The sequence below is a fragment of the Aythya marila genome (assembly GCF_965140915.1).
Source record: "Aythya marila genome assembly, chromosome: 5".
NCBI classification, from domain to species: domain Eukaryota; kingdom Metazoa; phylum Chordata; class Aves; order Anseriformes; family Anatidae; genus Aythya; species Aythya marila.
The window spans coordinates 34,510,960-34,527,782 of record NC_139046.1 but is presented as its reverse complement, the minus strand read 5'-3'; the positions used below and the strand labels follow the sequence as shown (position 1 = coordinate 34,527,782).

Below are 16,823 nucleotides of genomic sequence, written 5' to 3'. Positions count from 1 at the left end.
AAGACTGACCTGTGTCATCTGCTTTGTCAGTGGAATGTACAAAGGAGAATTGGTAAGACTGCTTCATCCGTGATTTATATACATATGAATATCTTTGAAATCATAAGTACCTAACAGACTTTCTGGCAAACAAAGATTCAAGGCTATGTTTTCTTGAATCTTTCTCATCTGGTAGCATGATACAATTTTGCTAAAATGTGCCCTAACATATGGTCGTTCTCATCATGCCCCTTCAATCTTCTGCTGACTGTATTTTAGAGCATTTCAATAAAAAATGGGTATGAAGCTACCATGGAGAGGTACAATCATGTGTTCCTACAACATAAGAAAAGCTTTGGGAGTATCTCTGGCCCGATGCACTGAGGAAAATCTAACAAATATACCTGAAATGTTCACCTGCAAATGTTATGCCATCCACAGCGGTATTTGAAGAATGTGCGAGTTGCTTGGAGGCTTGAAGCAGTAAGGCTGTAATGAAATAAGGTAGTTTTCTTCAGAACGGAAATATTAGGCATTCAATAGGTTGTTAGTGTGTATGCCTGCAGGGTCCAAAGTCATAGCTATTTGCCTATTTTTTTCTGCAGCCCCAGAAAGGTACAAACAGGGGAACGTGCAACTGAATGGTTTTGCAGCAATCTGGAAAACGTCCAGCAGCGCTTAGGCCAGCTCTGTCACATACGGGTCAAGTCCCTAAATGCCCTCATCTTCTGTCAGAGAAGCAAATCCGGAGTATGCTGAACAGTTATAATACGCTGTAACAGCAAGGTGAGGATGAGAAATTTTGATTTTGGAACAAAGTACGTGTCTAGAGATACTGAGGTCTCCTACACTTGTGTGTGAGAGTTTGTAAAATTTTGCTTTTCTGTAGCCCAAACGGGTGACCTTAGCCTGCTGAAGTAAGAAGAATCTACCCAAATGTATTTGAAGGGAGCATTCAAATTACTAAAACCGTTCCCCTCACAGTGCCGACAGACCCAGATCGGCCTCCCGCGGCAGGAACCAGGCTCCCCGCCTCGCCTCGCCTCAGGGCGCCCCCCCGGGCTCCCTCCCGCCGGGCACCTCCTGGCCCCGGGGCTGTGCCGGGCCGGGCCCGCTGCCGCGGCGCTTGCGCAGGGAGCGGGCGGCGCCTGCGCGGCGCAGCCGTGAGGCGGCGGGGGGCGGGCGGCGGAGCGGGCCCGGGGGCGGCGGAAGCTTGAGGCGGGCGGCGGCGGCCGCGTCTTTCGCTCCCAAGATGGCGGACGGAGGCGACGGAGGGCCGGCAGCGGCGGGCGGCCGCGGCCCCGCGCAGCCCCAGGAGCGGGTCTCGGTGAGGCGGCTGCCCGGCGCGGTTCCCCCTGCCCCCGCTCGGGGGCAGCCCGTGCCCTGCCCGCCCCGCCGCTCGCTGCGGCTGCCCCGGTGGCTTCCGGCCGCGGGGGAGAAGCGGAGCGGGCCGGGAGGCGCCGTTGTGCGGCGGCACCTGCCGGGGGGCGGCCGCGTAACGGCGGCGGGGAGCGGGGCGGGACGGCCGCGGCTTGCCCCGGACCGGCCCCGGGGAGAGGAGGGCTCGCCGCCGGCTCGGGTCGCGGTTTGGCCCGGGGGGGCTATCCCAGGGCTAACCGTGAGGAAGCCTCGGGGCTTCCCGGCGTCCCGCAGGCGTTTTGGGGTGTGCGTGTGGCTCCTGCCCTCAGCCCGGGGGGGGGTGCGTGGTTAAAGGCTGCGGAGCAACCGAATAAACGGCCGGTGTGGGGCGGTGGGAGCGGAGCGACAGAAAGGGAAGAGGGGAAGGGGTGTGGGTGCAGGCAGCGAGTTGTTTCTGTGCTGAATAAAATCATCCCCTCTTTTCTCTGTGAATTGCTTTAATCGTGGATTTAGTGTTTGCTGAGCACTCCTTGATCTGTCTGGAGGTAGTAGGTGAAGGGCCGTGTGGGCTTTCCTTTGCAACCCTGCAAAGTAACTGTAACTGTTGCAAACGCTCCTGCTAAAGTAGATTAAAACCTGTTGGCTGCCCATTTGCTAGCAAAAAGTCTGAATTTGTATAGGGAATCTTACATTTTATGTTATTTTTTCCTGTTCTCCTAATAAGAACAACAAATAACCTGAACATGTAGTCCAGTGTTGAAACTCTGGGTATTGGAAAGCTGGGCACAGGGAAGTCCGCAGAATGATGGCACCATTTAGTTCGAAAAGACCTCTGAGATCATCTGGGCCAACCTTTAACCTGGCATTGCCCACCGTGACTGAAAAGAGGAAGATACTTGGGAAACTGTTCATGCGGGCAGCAGTGCTAAGCCACCAACTGTCGTGTGTCTTACCTTTCCCCAGAATCGTAAGGATCAAATCCAAGGGGTGCAGCCTGTGCATCCAGAGCCATTTCTGAGGAGAACTGTATTTTGTGACTGTAACAGACCAGCACGTGGATTTCTTTCTGCATTATAAACAGTTTGATTTTAAACTATTAATAACGTAATCTGTTTAAATTATGATGTCAAAAAATGAAACCTGAGTTGAACTTGTTAAGCCTGAGAGACCAATATAGTCAGAGAGGTACTGAGGGCAATTGTTGCAATTGGTGGCAAAGCAATCCGCAATCTGCAATTGCGTTATTTGGGAACATAGGAGGCTGAGTTAGCCCCAGCAACGAATGAAACTGATAATACTGGTACTATGAGGAATGCGGGGGAAGATGTTGAAGAGCTCCTCAACTGTTCAGAGTTGATACTGGTCCACTCAGTTGTCTTAGTTTTTATGTGGTTTCAGCCAACTGAGAGTCTCTGTGCCAGAATTGCAATTATTTCAAGTTCCAAGGGAGTCTGTTGGCCTTGCAGGTGACCGCCCAGGCTCCTTTGCTTGCCACATGTCCTAGAGAGCTCCAGGAATTTTCAGAGTGAGTATGGGGTGGAGATATTACCTCAAGGGGAAAGCAGAGCTAGGGATTTGGACTTAAATGGGGCCTGACAGCATTTATTAAGTCAGATTGCAGACATGGTTAGAGTGGTGCTGGAGTCAGCTGCAATCTGGAAGCAGTGTGTCCAGTTTACTGCGGTATTCAAGGTGGTACTAGTTAGATGGAACTAACATATCCTCTCTGATTCATATTTTCACTGCACAGAGCTGGTCTAAATGTCCTTTTGCTGTGGTGCTAGGATCAGGAGCAGACACAACTGGCTGAATGGAGCAGCTTAAGTCTGACCAAACACATCAAATCTGTCCCAGTGTCAGTACAGTCAGAAAGACTTTTGCTCTTTTCTCCTCTCCAGCTTTGAGGCAGGTGGTGTTTGTGGTGCTGGGTTACATGTGGCTGGGTGACACTTGGGCTAGTAAACCTTCCTGGCGCGCTGGGTGCTCAGTGCAGAATTACCCGAATGGTTCTGCAGGAGCCAGCCTGAGGCTGGCATGGATGGGGATGACTCAGGTAACCAGCTCTTCTGCACCCAGCCCAACTCTGTGGTTTTGCCTGTGCATTTAACTCTGAGTCTTCTGGTTGGGTGATTGTAGTTGGGAATACCTGAGCTGGTTTTTCACTGCACTGGCTGCAGTCTTAAAGGTCCCATCTGCGCCTTCCTCTTCTCTGTAGTGGCTGTATTGCTTCTTGAGCTGAGCTGTCCCTGAAAAAGATACAGCTGCATTTGCTATACTGGCGCTGACCTAGTTGTAAACCCTGTTAGCCAAACTTCAGTTCTTTCAGTTTTCTGTTCCTAGCAGCATCCCCAGTTTGCTTCTCTGACTGATGGGCTGGACTTGGCTCGTCTAGTAGCTGGCTAGCAGGCATTGCCAGTGGCCAAATAAAAGCCTGCTCTGCAGGCTGGTTCCAGCCCTTTGGTTGTTTGTCCATCTGTATTCCAAGCAAATTCCAGTTTGACTCCTACCTGCTTTGGTGGCTGATCTCTGGAATATATCACTAGGGTTTAGGTACTAAAATACTTAAAGGATTTTCATTCATACTAAATCCTCAATTTTTGATGTATGAGTAACTTCTCAGTAATACGCGTGAAGAAAAGGGATTTTTTTTCAGAAGTCTTTTGTCATCAGTCAATATTTATATATAAAATGTAGATCTAAGCGGGATAGCAATGTAAAGGAAGAGCAAAATTTTGTTATTAGGGTATCTCCTTGAAAGTCAGGAAAATAACTTGATTTTTAATTTTAAATTCATGAAGCAAAGTGTGACACAAACACAGCCACTTGCGCGTTCTAAAGTATTTCAGATCTTTTTATATGGTTCAAAGCTATTATGTAGTTGAGAGAGTGCATGGGAGGAGCCCTGTGTTTGTAGCTGTGTTGTACTCAAGTACTAATAGAGAGTGGATGTTCGTATGCAGGTTATTTCATGAGACTAATAAAGTGTCTGTCAGATGGCTTATTTTGGAGTTGCAGTGACTTCTTTCAGTTTTAAATCTGACCTCTCCTGGACAGAGTTAACAGGCTCACACTCGATGACATGTCCATATAATTTTACATCAATTTATGTAAGGTAAATTAGTTTAAAACATCATCGCTAGGCAAACTGGCATATCTCCAAATTGCACGTAGTCCAAACCACTGCTTTTAGAAGAGTGCAGAGTATTAGCATGCCCACGAAGCAGAGGCTGTGAAGTTGCGACAGGTAACTGGAGCATCGCCAAGGTCCTGCCCGTGTCCTCGTGTATTTAGCATTCAATTGAAGTGCTTCCTTCTTGTTGTGGCATTGAGCAACGCTGTGGTTTTTCCTTCCTTGTCTGCTTTCATGTTTGCTCGTATTTCTCGGTAATTTTTGTGCCTTTCCTTAGTGCAGAAGTGAACCGTGATTGTGCAGGTACATCAGTTTTCTTCAAGTTATGGTTGCTGTATGCTGCTGTGAGGGGTATGTGACTCCTGGAGAGCAGAGCTGCGAGTGGATGTTGCTGGTAGCCTGTGACTGCCTAAGTGGCTTCTGGATCCCAGGGCACTAGAGGAGCTAGGGATAAACAGATTGCTTTGAAAGGTGCTGCGTTATTAGTGCTGAATATTGATGGATTCATCTGAATGCTATAGCACATTAATTCAGTGCAGAATGAAAGTACGTATACAATGGATCCTAAAATTCATGATGTTTGGGAAAAATCGAATTAATGTACCACAAGTCTGAGTACACAGGAATTAATACAAAAACCTAGTATAAATAAATTCCCCACCTCAACGTAACAATATTAAATGGAATTGCTACTTTATAAATATCCACTGTGGCTACAGTGAAGTCTGGTGCTAAGAAATTAATTAGATATTTTGTTCCCCAGAGGGTAGGAGACCACAGCAAGGATGCTAAGAATCAAACAAGGAAAGGAACAAAGCCTTGTCTTTGTTTCTCTAGAAACAAAGGGATCTTGAGTCTGTCAAACGAAGAGTCAGTACTTCATGAAAAGGTTCTATTTTAAAGCTTCTCCCAGAATACTACAAATAACTCTGCAAATCTGATTTTGCTATTTTTCCAGGGAGAATAATTATTTTTCGAAGTATTTGTTCTACATATTGTTTTGCTTTAATACCTGATACAGAATTCCTGTTCCTTGTTGTGTTACCATGTAATTATACATTGCTATCTGCCTAACTCAGGTCTGACCCAAAAATTGGCAATGTGAAAGGTGTTCTGATTCCATGTCTCAAAGATCTGGGAATTATTTCTAGAGTGTCTTGCTATTTTGTTTTGCCTGTGGAGCCTACTTGGTAGTAGCCTGCTAATTTTGCAGCCTGTTTAAGCTAGCGTGCCCAGTTGGCAGGCAGTTTGATAGATAACTACAGGCCATGATTTCACTTGAAATAGCTGCTTGGATGCCTGTCTGCATCCAAGTGCTTATCCCAGGGAAGTGAAGCTTCGTGCGAGTTTGGAAATGAGCATGATTTAAAAGTGCCATGAGAGAGTCAGGGAGGTTGAACAGCCCAAATCTGCGCCTTGGGTCCCCTGAAGGTGACTTTGGTTTTAGCTGTCCAGCAGCTGAAACAGTAACTGATTGTGCTGCTGGTCGATTCTGTTTCTCTGGTGGTTCTGCGAATCTGGTAGGTGTTGGAGACTACAGGAATCGAGGTAGGTTTTTTCTGTAGACCAAGCTTTAGTACTCTGCAGTGTTATTAAGAGCCTCGTTCCCAGTGGGTGAACACCTGCAGCATTAAAGCATCTTTTAACATTAATTGGCACCCTGCTTTGGCTCAGGGGCCGAGGTCTAAATGAATGTAGAGATCAAACACTTCTTTCATGTCTTCAGGTCAGAGTGGATGTTTTGTTAGGACAATGTTAAATAATTCTGAATGTTACCTGTGTTGTGCCAATAGAAAATAACTTTTGAAACCAGACTTGCTGTGTTCAGTGTAATTACTGATATCCAGAGCAGACCAGGGTTTGGTACGTGGCTGGTTCCCAGCTGTGTTATGTAAAGGAGGCATGTTACTGACGTGTCAGAAAGCAGGTGTTCTGTAATTGAGTACTAAGTCTTTTTTTTTTTTTTTTTTTTTTTTTTTTTAAGCTTAGATTCTCCACTAACCCATTGGCTATACTTTGTGAGAGTAGATGAAACACATTGTGAGCAACTACATGGTGCTAGTATGACAACACTGGTCATCTTCCAGTTTCATTCCCTGAACAGTATTGAGTGCCTGTTCATCCCCTTTCCCGATTTTTTAGAGAAATTTTTCTATTTGAATAGTACATTGGACAGAACTACAGTTGTGTTTGTAGCTGTGTATGTATTTTCTCCAGGCTACTGGAGAAAACAGTACATAGATTTTTTTCCAGCAATTGAATATAAGGATTAAGTGCAAATTACTGCAAGCTGACATTTGTATAATCTGCTTGGTACTTCAACAGTTTCTTTTGGACGTGTGGTGTGGTGACGTGAGATGATTTTGATAGTTTTGTGCTTCATGATGCATTCAGGGTTGTTTGTTGTAATTGTCTTGTTTATCCCCCTATCTTTACGGATCTGCAAAAATGAAATCAGGAAGAAAAATCTTTTATTTTTTTCCTCAGATAATAGAACTTATGCACCTAACAGCTTTTAATTTGACTTGAGGCAGGGAAGAACAAATCTGCTAATTGGTTTCTTGTACTTATTTGAAGCCTCTTTTTTTTTTTTGGAGAATAAGTATCTTTGAAGTTGAGATTAGTTGCCAAGTCTACTTGCTATTTTTTCTAACGTAGTGCTTAGGTGGTCCACACTGCAGTTGGATCTTATTTTCAGTGTGTTAGAAAACTGATAATTTTAAACTAAAATAAACAGGAGGAAAAGTTGCTCTAAAAAATTAAAACCAGAAGCTCACAGGAAAATGTTAGTTAAGAATCTCTTAAAGTTTGCTTTCAAAGGCAATTTTCAGTGGTCTGCAGGTTTTAAGAACTTGTGCCTGTTTATCCTTTTGAAATGTCTCTCATGACTGCTTAATTAGACACTGTCAGATTCGAAGTTTTGTGGGATCTGTTGTTTTGCTAATCTGTTTAGTGCCAACTGTTCTATGCATTGAAGTAAAACAGCCTTTTACATTTGGTATTTCTGTTGAATGGCACCTGCTCAAAATTAGCATGTTCCCAACATTTTATACATTTACTTTTGAAATGCTGCTTGTCCCTGCTGTTTCGACAGGCAGCTGGTATTGCCATCTCTCGCTTCACAGACTTATGCTGTGCACAAACTAGGCTTTTTCCTGTCTGCTTCTTTAAGCTGGAATATTGGAGCAGGTATGGTTTTTAGTTTGTGCTACTGGCAATATTTGTTCCTTCAAAATTAGCTATTTAATATTTTTAGGTATTAATATTCCTTCTTTTCACTGATGACATCAATGCATATTTCTAAAAACGTAGCCTTGAATTTATGCAGTGAAAGACCAGCGTGTCAATCAGCGCAGTTAAAGCAGAGCTGGTCTTTATAGTATCGCCAAATGCAAATGGTTAGTTTGAAAAGGCTGGAGAATTCAGAGAGAACTGTGCTCGGAATGGAAAACAAACTGTCACGGAGGTGATGGCTACTGAATGAACTAAGTAATAAGCCTGTTGCAATGACAGAGAAATTCCCTCATAGTGGTGTGAAATCTCATTTGACGCTTGATCTATAGGTGAAAAGTGACTTGAAAGAGTTTACCTTTTTTCCCCTTTTCATTGCATACTTGCTTAGCTCTCATTCCTATCATTTGTGGTGTTCACAAACTAATGCATTCGAAATGACAGATATTCTGCTCTTTTTATAGGAGTATTTGTAGGCAAATAGAATTCTTCATCCTCTGACCTTTTCTAACGTGATCCTTCTGTTTGGAAAAAGCCTGCAAACTGCCCTTTCAGATGTAGGACAAAACTGCTTGTTTGGCTGGAATTGATGTTGGTCAATTCTCTGTGTGCTTATACATGTGAAAGGTGTATTAGTAGCTTGTCCTCGTGGAGGAGGACATCTTTTGATAGAAGATAAGGGATGATCCGTTAAAGATTTTTATTTCTATTGTATTGTAAGGTATCACTTCTGTAATCACAGTCTTCTAGAAGGTCATTTAAGACTACAGATAACTGCTTTTGTTACACAGAATAGTTCAGTTACTTGGACTTGGACAAAATGGATGTTATCTCTGCTCTTTTGACAAAACTATTCACATTCAAGAAACATGTTTTTTCAGCTCCTGGTTCCAATCATCTCCCTTTTTCTCATACTTTGAGAATTATCATCCTAAGAAAGGTGGCTGTGACAGGAGCAAGTGAATAGAGGAGGAGAAAAGATGGGGCTGGGGAAGGTTAGAGATGCAAAGTGGAAGGGAAGAGAGGAGGTAAGGAGTGTCTTTGACACACTCTTCACTGGTGTCAGGTCCCAGTGTGGCATTTGCCTGCTGTTAGCAGCACCTGATGGATGCCGTGTGGGTTTGCTGTCTCCCCAGGGATGCTGGTATTGTGTTCCTGCCATGGTTTCTCCCCTAGCTCCTTCTGGTGGTTGGCTGTGGTGGTTTATTTTTGGGTCACGTCAGTGCCCCCATGGTTCCACGGTGTGGCCTGTCTGTTCCTTCAGGTAGGTTTTCCTAAAAATGAGCAAATGAGAACGCACAACCTCTTGGGACTCCCTGCACCAGTGCTGGGTGGAGAGCTGGAGGGAGTGCCTGCTTTCTGCCTGCAGCTGGCTTGCACGTTTCGTGGGCTTTTAGAGACTCCCAGCCCCCCTTTCTCCATACGATGGGAGGAAATTAATTTAAGATGATACACTATTTTATTTTCTCTTCAACACCCAATACATGGTCAGTTAAGAAATCATAAAGAATTTACTTCTAGGAGACACAGAAGGAATGGGATGGATTGAAATTTAGCCTGGTGCAGCTTTCAGAAATAAGAATATTCTTACTTCTCTTTCTGAACATGATGACTATTTCTTGGATGATGTACAGGTTGAGTATAAATTAACGTGTTTACCAGAAGGCAACCAGCCCGCTTGAGAGAGTTCTCTTCCCTTCTTTCCTCTTGTTCCCTACTTCCTGTCTTCCATTCTCCCAAGAACATTTAAATAGAACTAAAAGCTTTGCGTAGGAATACTTGAAATGTTTTTGAGTTGGGCTGTGAGAACCCACTCTACGCTTCTGGCAGATTTTCAGGAAAGCTTAGCCCCATGTTTCTTGGAGCTATTATGTGTTCTGTTCCAGCAACACAGAAGCTAAACTTGCAGCATCTCTTGGGAACATCGCTTATTAAGACACAAGAGCAGCAGGCTGGGAGTCTCTTGTGCTTTGGAAAAACAGTGTGCTGAGGGGTCAGTGTCCCCAGCTCCACTTTGGAGCAGATGCAGTAAGCAGGTCATCGCAGCGTCTGTGGACTCTCTCTTCCGTCAGTGTCTGCCGTGCATTCTTCCATATCTTTGCAGTCAAGGATCACTGTGCTAAATCAAATAATGAACTACCTTGGGGTAATGCTAAGGTAGATTGGTGGCCAAAATACCAGTGGAAGCCTCAGGCTAAAGCTAAACATATTAGAAAAATAGTGTTTATTATTGAAGTTGTAAGGCAAATGTTTCATGTGATTAGAACACAGAACAAATATCTTTTGACAGACTAGCAGTGGGTCGTGGATATTATTGTAAAGCTAGGCAGTCTTAATCTGATATCTTGTTTCTGTTTCTTTTGTTTTGGATTTTGTGTGGATAGTTTTTTTTTTTTTGTACCTGTCTGTACCATCTAGACACACAATTCTTCAGAAAACAAATGCAATTTCTATATGATATTTTGCAGATCTGGCTTTAAGAGTACTGGAGTTGCAGTGCTATGGACTGTATCTGTTACAGTTTAATTTTTTTTGGTGTTAAAGAACGGTTCAAATGCAGGTAGCAGACCAGAGAGCTCTAGACTTACACATCTGGTATTTAATCCTTATCTCCGTTGATGCTGGGGGTAATCCATTGATTTGATTGATGCAGGTTTTATCGTAAATCAGAAATCAGACTTCTATTTCTTGCCTTTCGCATATAATGTCATATATTTTTGTCCATTAAAAAAAGTTGAACAGTCAACTTCTTTGAGGTTTCTCTCCAGTCCAAACTCTTCAATGGTTGCTTTGCTCATTTTCTACTTGCTGGCCTAGAGGAAGCTCCCTTTAGAGTTATTTGTGAAGTTGCATATATATTGTTTTCTTCAAAAAAAAGTCTTCGGGAGTAAGTCAAGGCTGTGTATGAAAGGAGTTTGCCCATAGAAGCCTGGATGGGTAAATTTGTTATCTGATTTGAAGGGGGGGTAGAGAGAAGCACTTTTTCTAAGTAATAGGAATAATGTGAAAGAATATTCAGACTTGATGGATGAATAGGTCAACTGGAGAGAGCTGTTCAGAGAGCTAGAGTAGTTGCATGTGAAATTAGGGTCTTAGACTTCGGTCTGAGGTTTTTAACTTTCCTAATGTAAGTACTATTATTATCTTAAAATACAATTTAATTCCTTCAGCCTGGTTTCCCAAGGATATTCAGTTTCTAAAATCAATTGTTCCTTTCTCCCTCAGTAGCTTTTTAACCCTGATGAGCAGTTCCAACAAAATTTTACTGAAGTGTAATGATTTCAAAGACAATTGGATATGTTTTGTGGCTATCAGCAGGCTAAGGAACAAATCCCAGATTTACTTACCAGCTAAGACAGGGAGGCCTCTGCTGCTGCTCTTTGCTTTTGTTGGCATCTGAACAAACATCAAGATTTGTGTATTGGCTGGCCTGTTGGCATGTGTGTAGTTGAAAATTAATGAAGTACACTGGTAGCTCCACAGTAGCGTAGCACTTGCCAAATTTTGCCTCATGGTATCCTTAACAGAAGACTTCAAGGAAACAGAGGTTACTGTGGTGGGCACTGAAAGGTGAGCAGCAGGGACATTTTTGGGAAACCATGCTTTGTTGAGTTTTATTGCTCACAGAACTGACTTCTGATATGGAAAAGAATTCTGGATTCACAGTAGAAGTGCTTAATCCTGTTTTCTTTATGTATTTCTTTATGCTTATTTATGGGTGTACTTTTCTTGCAGTGGTGTGATGAAAGATTCGACTTCCAAGCTACATTTTTACAGTGCTTGGCAAAACATGTGCCAAATATTTACTCAGCTGAGATGGACCCCTTGCTGGAGAAACAAGAAGAAATGGTTCAGGCAGCAATACTTTACCCCCTGGAACGTTATTTGTTTGGGGAAGACCCAGATACATTTCTAGAGAAACTACAACAGAGTGGAACATCACAGCTCTGTGGGAAGGTGTTCAAAGGAGGGGAGACAACATACTCTTGCAGGTAAGAATTGAAGGTATGTTATTATGAATGCTTTCTTGTGAGGTAATGAAGCAAGTGGATTTAATAAAATTAGTTGCTCTGCTAACTAATTGTTGCCTGTATCATGGTAGGTCTTTATTTTTCTGAAGCAAATACCACCATCAGTTTTCAAACCAGTGAAAAAAGCAAGCAAAACTACGTGTAAAAGCAGGCTCCAGCAGAGAAATGAGAAAGGAAATGGAAAGGATACTAATGATACTGAAAGCCATTGATTAGAAAGATTGAATGATGGGGTCTGATAGGGGTCTGTACCTGGGACTGAAGGATAACAGTCCCTTTTTAAATTTTTTTTATTTTTTTATTTGCCTGCATTGGAATCCAGCATTTCTGAGCATCCTCAGTCCTCTGCACAAGCAGTATCTATGTAAACAATGGTCATTTCTCTCCTTGGTTCTCACTCTGGATTATGTTAAAAATGGGAACATATTGATTTGCTATTATTTTATTCATTTATATGTCAGAGATCTTTGTGATGGATTTGAAGTTTGCAACTATTCTGGCTGTTCATTAGTCTTACTATGATGCAACTGTCATAGTTTGTAGTTTGCATTTTATTTTCTGCCTAGAAAATTGCAGCAGAAATGCCAGAAGAGTATCAATAAGGGTGAAGAATATTAATATGAATAATAAAAAATAAAAATTAAAAAACAAAACGAAACTCCAGCCATTAGAATTTAGGAAATGTCAAAAAGAAAGCTCTCTGTAAAAATAATTTGTGAATTATACTATTGGGTTTTAATCAGTCATGTACTATTACGCTTTTTCTATAAATAAGTTAGGCTTGAGCATGAAAGGAAAGTAGTCTTTGAGTAAGTTCTCATGTATTTGCTAGATGTGTACACTTAATTGGGAAATGGATTGTTGGACAGCACAAGAAGGACGGGAAAGTATTAGAAGGAGTCCAGAGGAGGACCACAATGATGATCAAGGGGCTGGTGCACCTCTACTGCAAAGACAGGCTGAGGGATTTGGGCTAAGTGACCAACCCAGAGAAGAGAAGGCTCTGGGGAGACTATAGTAAACTTTTGGGGCCTAAAGAGGGTCTGCAGGAAAGCTGGGGAGGGACTCTTTGTCGGGCGTGTTGTGATAAGATGAGGGGAAATGGCTTTAAACTAAGAGAGGATAGGTTTAGGTTAGATATAAGGATGGATACCATGAGGATGGTGAAACGCTGGAACAGATTGCCCAGAGAAGCCGTGAATGCCCTGTTCCTGGAAGACCAGGCTGGATGGGGCTTTGAGCAACCTGCTCTGGTGGGAGGTGTCCCTGCCTGTGGCAGAGGGGTTGGAATGAGGTGATCTTTAAGGTTCCTTCCAACCCAAACCATTCTGTGATTCTATGATTTTTCTGAAGGAAAAGGATGGTCAAGGCGTCTGTTTAGTATTGCTGAAACAGAAATAATCCTGTTAGTACCTGTACAGGGCTCTTGGATGACAAAAGGCAAAGTGACAAAGATATATGTCTCAGGGGTTCTCTCTTTTTTCACTTCCTATCTTGCAACAGTGTGGTAGTACTTATATGAGATACTGTACTTAGTACTGCAACTAAAGGTAAATATGTTTACTTTATGCTTCTAAAATGCTAAAAATAATATGCTCTGAAATATTAAAATCTGAATGTATAGAATTGGACGTTCAAATACGGAAGGCATTTCTGGCTTAATTTTTATGTCTTTTAACTCACATTGCAGTTGGTTTATGGTAATGAATGGTAGCAAACCATTAAACTGTTGTAGTGAAGATTATCACCTGAAGGTTTGAGAGGAAATTCATTCTGTAATCAGAATTATACCATTTTAGTTGTAAGGAAGGCTTGAACTAGATAGTGAAGAATGGCATAAAACAAAGATTGATATGTTATTATCAAACACCTATCATTCATATTTTGCTTAGAATAACACAGCATTTAAAGAAATTGTGACCATGTTTGAGGGTGGAAAAAAAGCAATATAAAGCTGACATGCATATGGAGCACAGAAAAAATTAGGTTGCATACATGAATTATAATTCTTTTTTTTTTTTTCAGATATAAGTGCTTCACTGAAACTGTTAAAATTAAATTTTAAAGTATATATTCTTCAATTCAATTTGTAAATGAATTCTACTTAGATATTAACTCGTAACTATTTATAAAAAGTTTCAGACCTAACCTGGCAGAAGTGTAGCATAGCAAACCAGCTACAATTGTTGGAAACCATAGTAAAGGGAACTTGAGTCAGTCTCATTTTTTTTAAATAGCTGTTCATTCCTAGTGAAGATATATATGTTAACAAGTTTTTGAAAGTGGAAATGAAGCATATTTCTAATTGAATTTGAAATAACAGGTATTTGGTTCAAGCCCACCTGGCTTTCATACTTCTGTGATGTGGAATAGCCAATGTTTTTCCAATTTGAATCTGTTGTTAATCTCAGTTTTCAGAATAACATTTTCTTTTGTGCACAAGAATTGCGTGTTTGTTTTAGAAAGTTTTCCAATTACCTTTTTTGTTGCAGAGATTGTGCGGTTGATCCAACTTGTGTACTCTGTATGGACTGCTTTCAGAATAGCATTCACAAGAACCACCGGTACAAGGTAGGAATATCTTAAGAAATTTTACTCATAGATTTAGAGAAGATTTTACTTGAAGATACAGGAAATTGCATATAAACTAATAATTTTCATTCAAAAAAAACCAACAACTAATTTACTGATCAGTTCAATCTTTCTCACATTTCTAACTACCTAAAGCCTCTTTAAAGAACAGTACGTTTATAAGTTAAGAAAATCAAAGGGTAGGAAGTGTTTATGAATGTGTATGTTTTTCTTCTCTTTGGCAATATCACATAGTATATGCCAGAGCAAAAAGCTGTGACTGAAAATGACAGTCCTATTGCAAGTCCCTTTCAGTACTATATATACAAGACTATGTTCTGTTTGGAAATCTAGAATGGGTGTGTATGTACAGAGACCATTATTTCATTGCTTCTATCACTGATGCACTCTCCACATTTCCACTGTTTCTCCATTTCAGTACCCATAAACTACTTTGGGCTTAGAGCATGGACTATAAAAGTTAAAAGGAATGTTAAGCATAAGATTTTTAAGGAGTTTGTTGTGGAACTTGATCATCTCTTTCTGATATCCTCTTGATTCTGTTTGAGACAAATACATGTTATCTTTGAGAGAGTCTCATGCTTTAACTACAGAAAGATCTTTTAAATAATTCTTCACTAAGTCTCTGCCTAAGCTGTCGTCTACTACTTACTTTGTAGGCCCCTTGTTTGCTTGCCCTCCACACTGATACCTCTAATTTTAATAGTGTTGGAAGCAGAAATAGGGAACAGCAGTGTCATTTTTAAAGCTGGTCTAACTCTGCTGCAAGGAGTGAGGAAAATGTTCAGAAACATTATGTATTCAATTATCCTTCACCACTGAAAACTGGGCTAGATTTTTTTGCATTTTTTCATTTTATTAATTGACATTGTTTCAGAGATTTGCCCTACTTGAACTGCTAATTGGTCGTAAATCCCCTTTAAGCAGATATTTTTCAGTGAGAGTTTGGAAGAACATCCCAGCAATTCCGAAATTATTGGGGAAGAAAAAATATTCTGCCCCTCTGTATAAGTCTACTGATCTGAAAATGTGTTGTAAATATGTATTCAAAGATGTACAAAGCTGCCTTGCATATGCAGAACTTCCATATACCTGTGTGCGCACTCACAGTTTATGGAGGAATAAGATGGTAACCCAGGAAAACAGCCAATAATGATGACAGAGCAATTTGGAATCACTGCTGAGTTGAGATGCCGGTTTGGTATCCTGTTGTCTTTTCCATATTTTTCAGTAACTTAAGACTGTTTCCTTCAGGCAAAACAGCAGCCTGGAAATAGTAGCAGTTGTGCTGCATTTTCATTTTTAAAGATATGATCTAAAGAATGTGGAGTGTATTCTTCAAGTGTTTATAGAATAATTTAGGTTGGAAGGGACCTAATGAGGTCACTTAGTCAACCTCCCACTTGAAGCTAGTCTAATTAGATCAGGTTATTTTAAAACACATCAAGTAAATAATGAATTTTTGAATGTTTTTTATTGGGTCACTTAGTGTTTTTATAACTATTTTAGAATTAGGGTTTTAGAGTAAGCTATGGATAATTATTTTTGCATGAGTTTCATCTGAACTTTCTGCCAAAATGAAGAGTCAGTATTTCTGCAAGTGTCATTTCTGCAAGGTTAAAGTTGCAAGAACGTATTTAGATACTGATTAGGTCTTGTTTCCTTTGGTTAGGACTAGAGGTACTACTAAGCTGTAGTACCTGTTTAATACACGTATCCTTGTAAAATTATTTTTTAACTTTTCTGAGCAATTTGTAAAGATGATGTTGAGCATCACCCTTATAATTTTGCTAATAAGCCCAGAAATACTATTTTGCCATTTATGAAATGCTTATTCGTTACTCATGTTTTTTTCACCTACCTCTTTTTAAATTTGTTGAAGATGCAACAGCAGCTGTATTTTCCCATTTATTTCCTGTTCAAAAAGTTCCTATTTTTTCCCTGCTTCTCTGACAACTTTTCTAGCTTAAAAAAAATAAATAGTTGTGGTAAGCCTACACATGCACCCTTCTATTTTGTAGGTAGGTATTTATACTTGTGTTTGACATAAATAATACACATTTCTATTGTCTCACTGTTTGTGTACATATTTCATGACTGAAATTCGTGCCTTTTACAGATGCATAGTTCAACTGGGGGTGGATTTTGTGATTGTGGGGATACAGAGGCATGGAAGGCTGGACCAGTGTGTACTAAACATGAGCCTGGAGCATCAGGTTCTCCAAAAGAAGTAAGAATTTTGCTTGAAATGAAAGAATAAATATTGTGAATATTAGGAATTCTAGGACTTATACAGGAATAATCTTTTTTCTTTGTATAAAAGCACATATTGTACGATTCATGTGGCAGGTGCAATTGAGTTGAATCAGGATTTCCTTGGTGAAGGTGTTTATTGGGGTAAAACGTACTGTCTCCAAACAAAAAGTAAAAGCAATAGAGCAATTCCAACAGCCTATTTCATCTATTGCTGTCTCTGATTCTGAATCAAAATGTCAGTGTCT

The 16,823-nt window shown here is 41.1% G+C and overlaps 1 protein-coding gene across 2 annotated transcripts in view; it reads left to right on the top strand.

The window, feature by feature from the left end:
* Window positions 1-1,157: 1,157 nt before the first annotated feature.
* The window catches only part of UBR1 (ubiquitin protein ligase E3 component n-recognin 1), a 61,742-nt gene continuing 46,076 nt past the window's right edge, over window positions 1,158-16,823 (top strand). The window contains exons 1-4 of one of the 2 annotated variants that reach the window (XM_082762175.1): window positions 1,158-1,306; window positions 11,435-11,691; window positions 14,223-14,301; window positions 16,442-16,552. In XM_082762175.1, coding sequence (XP_082618301.1) covers window positions 1,232-1,306; window positions 11,435-11,691; window positions 14,223-14,301; window positions 16,442-16,552 — 522 coding nt within the window. In that variant the 5' untranslated portion in view covers window positions 1,158-1,231. The remainder of the gene's footprint in view (window positions 1,307-11,434; window positions 11,692-14,222; window positions 14,302-16,441; window positions 16,553-16,823) is intronic. The other variant, XM_082762174.1, reaches the window with a different exon arrangement.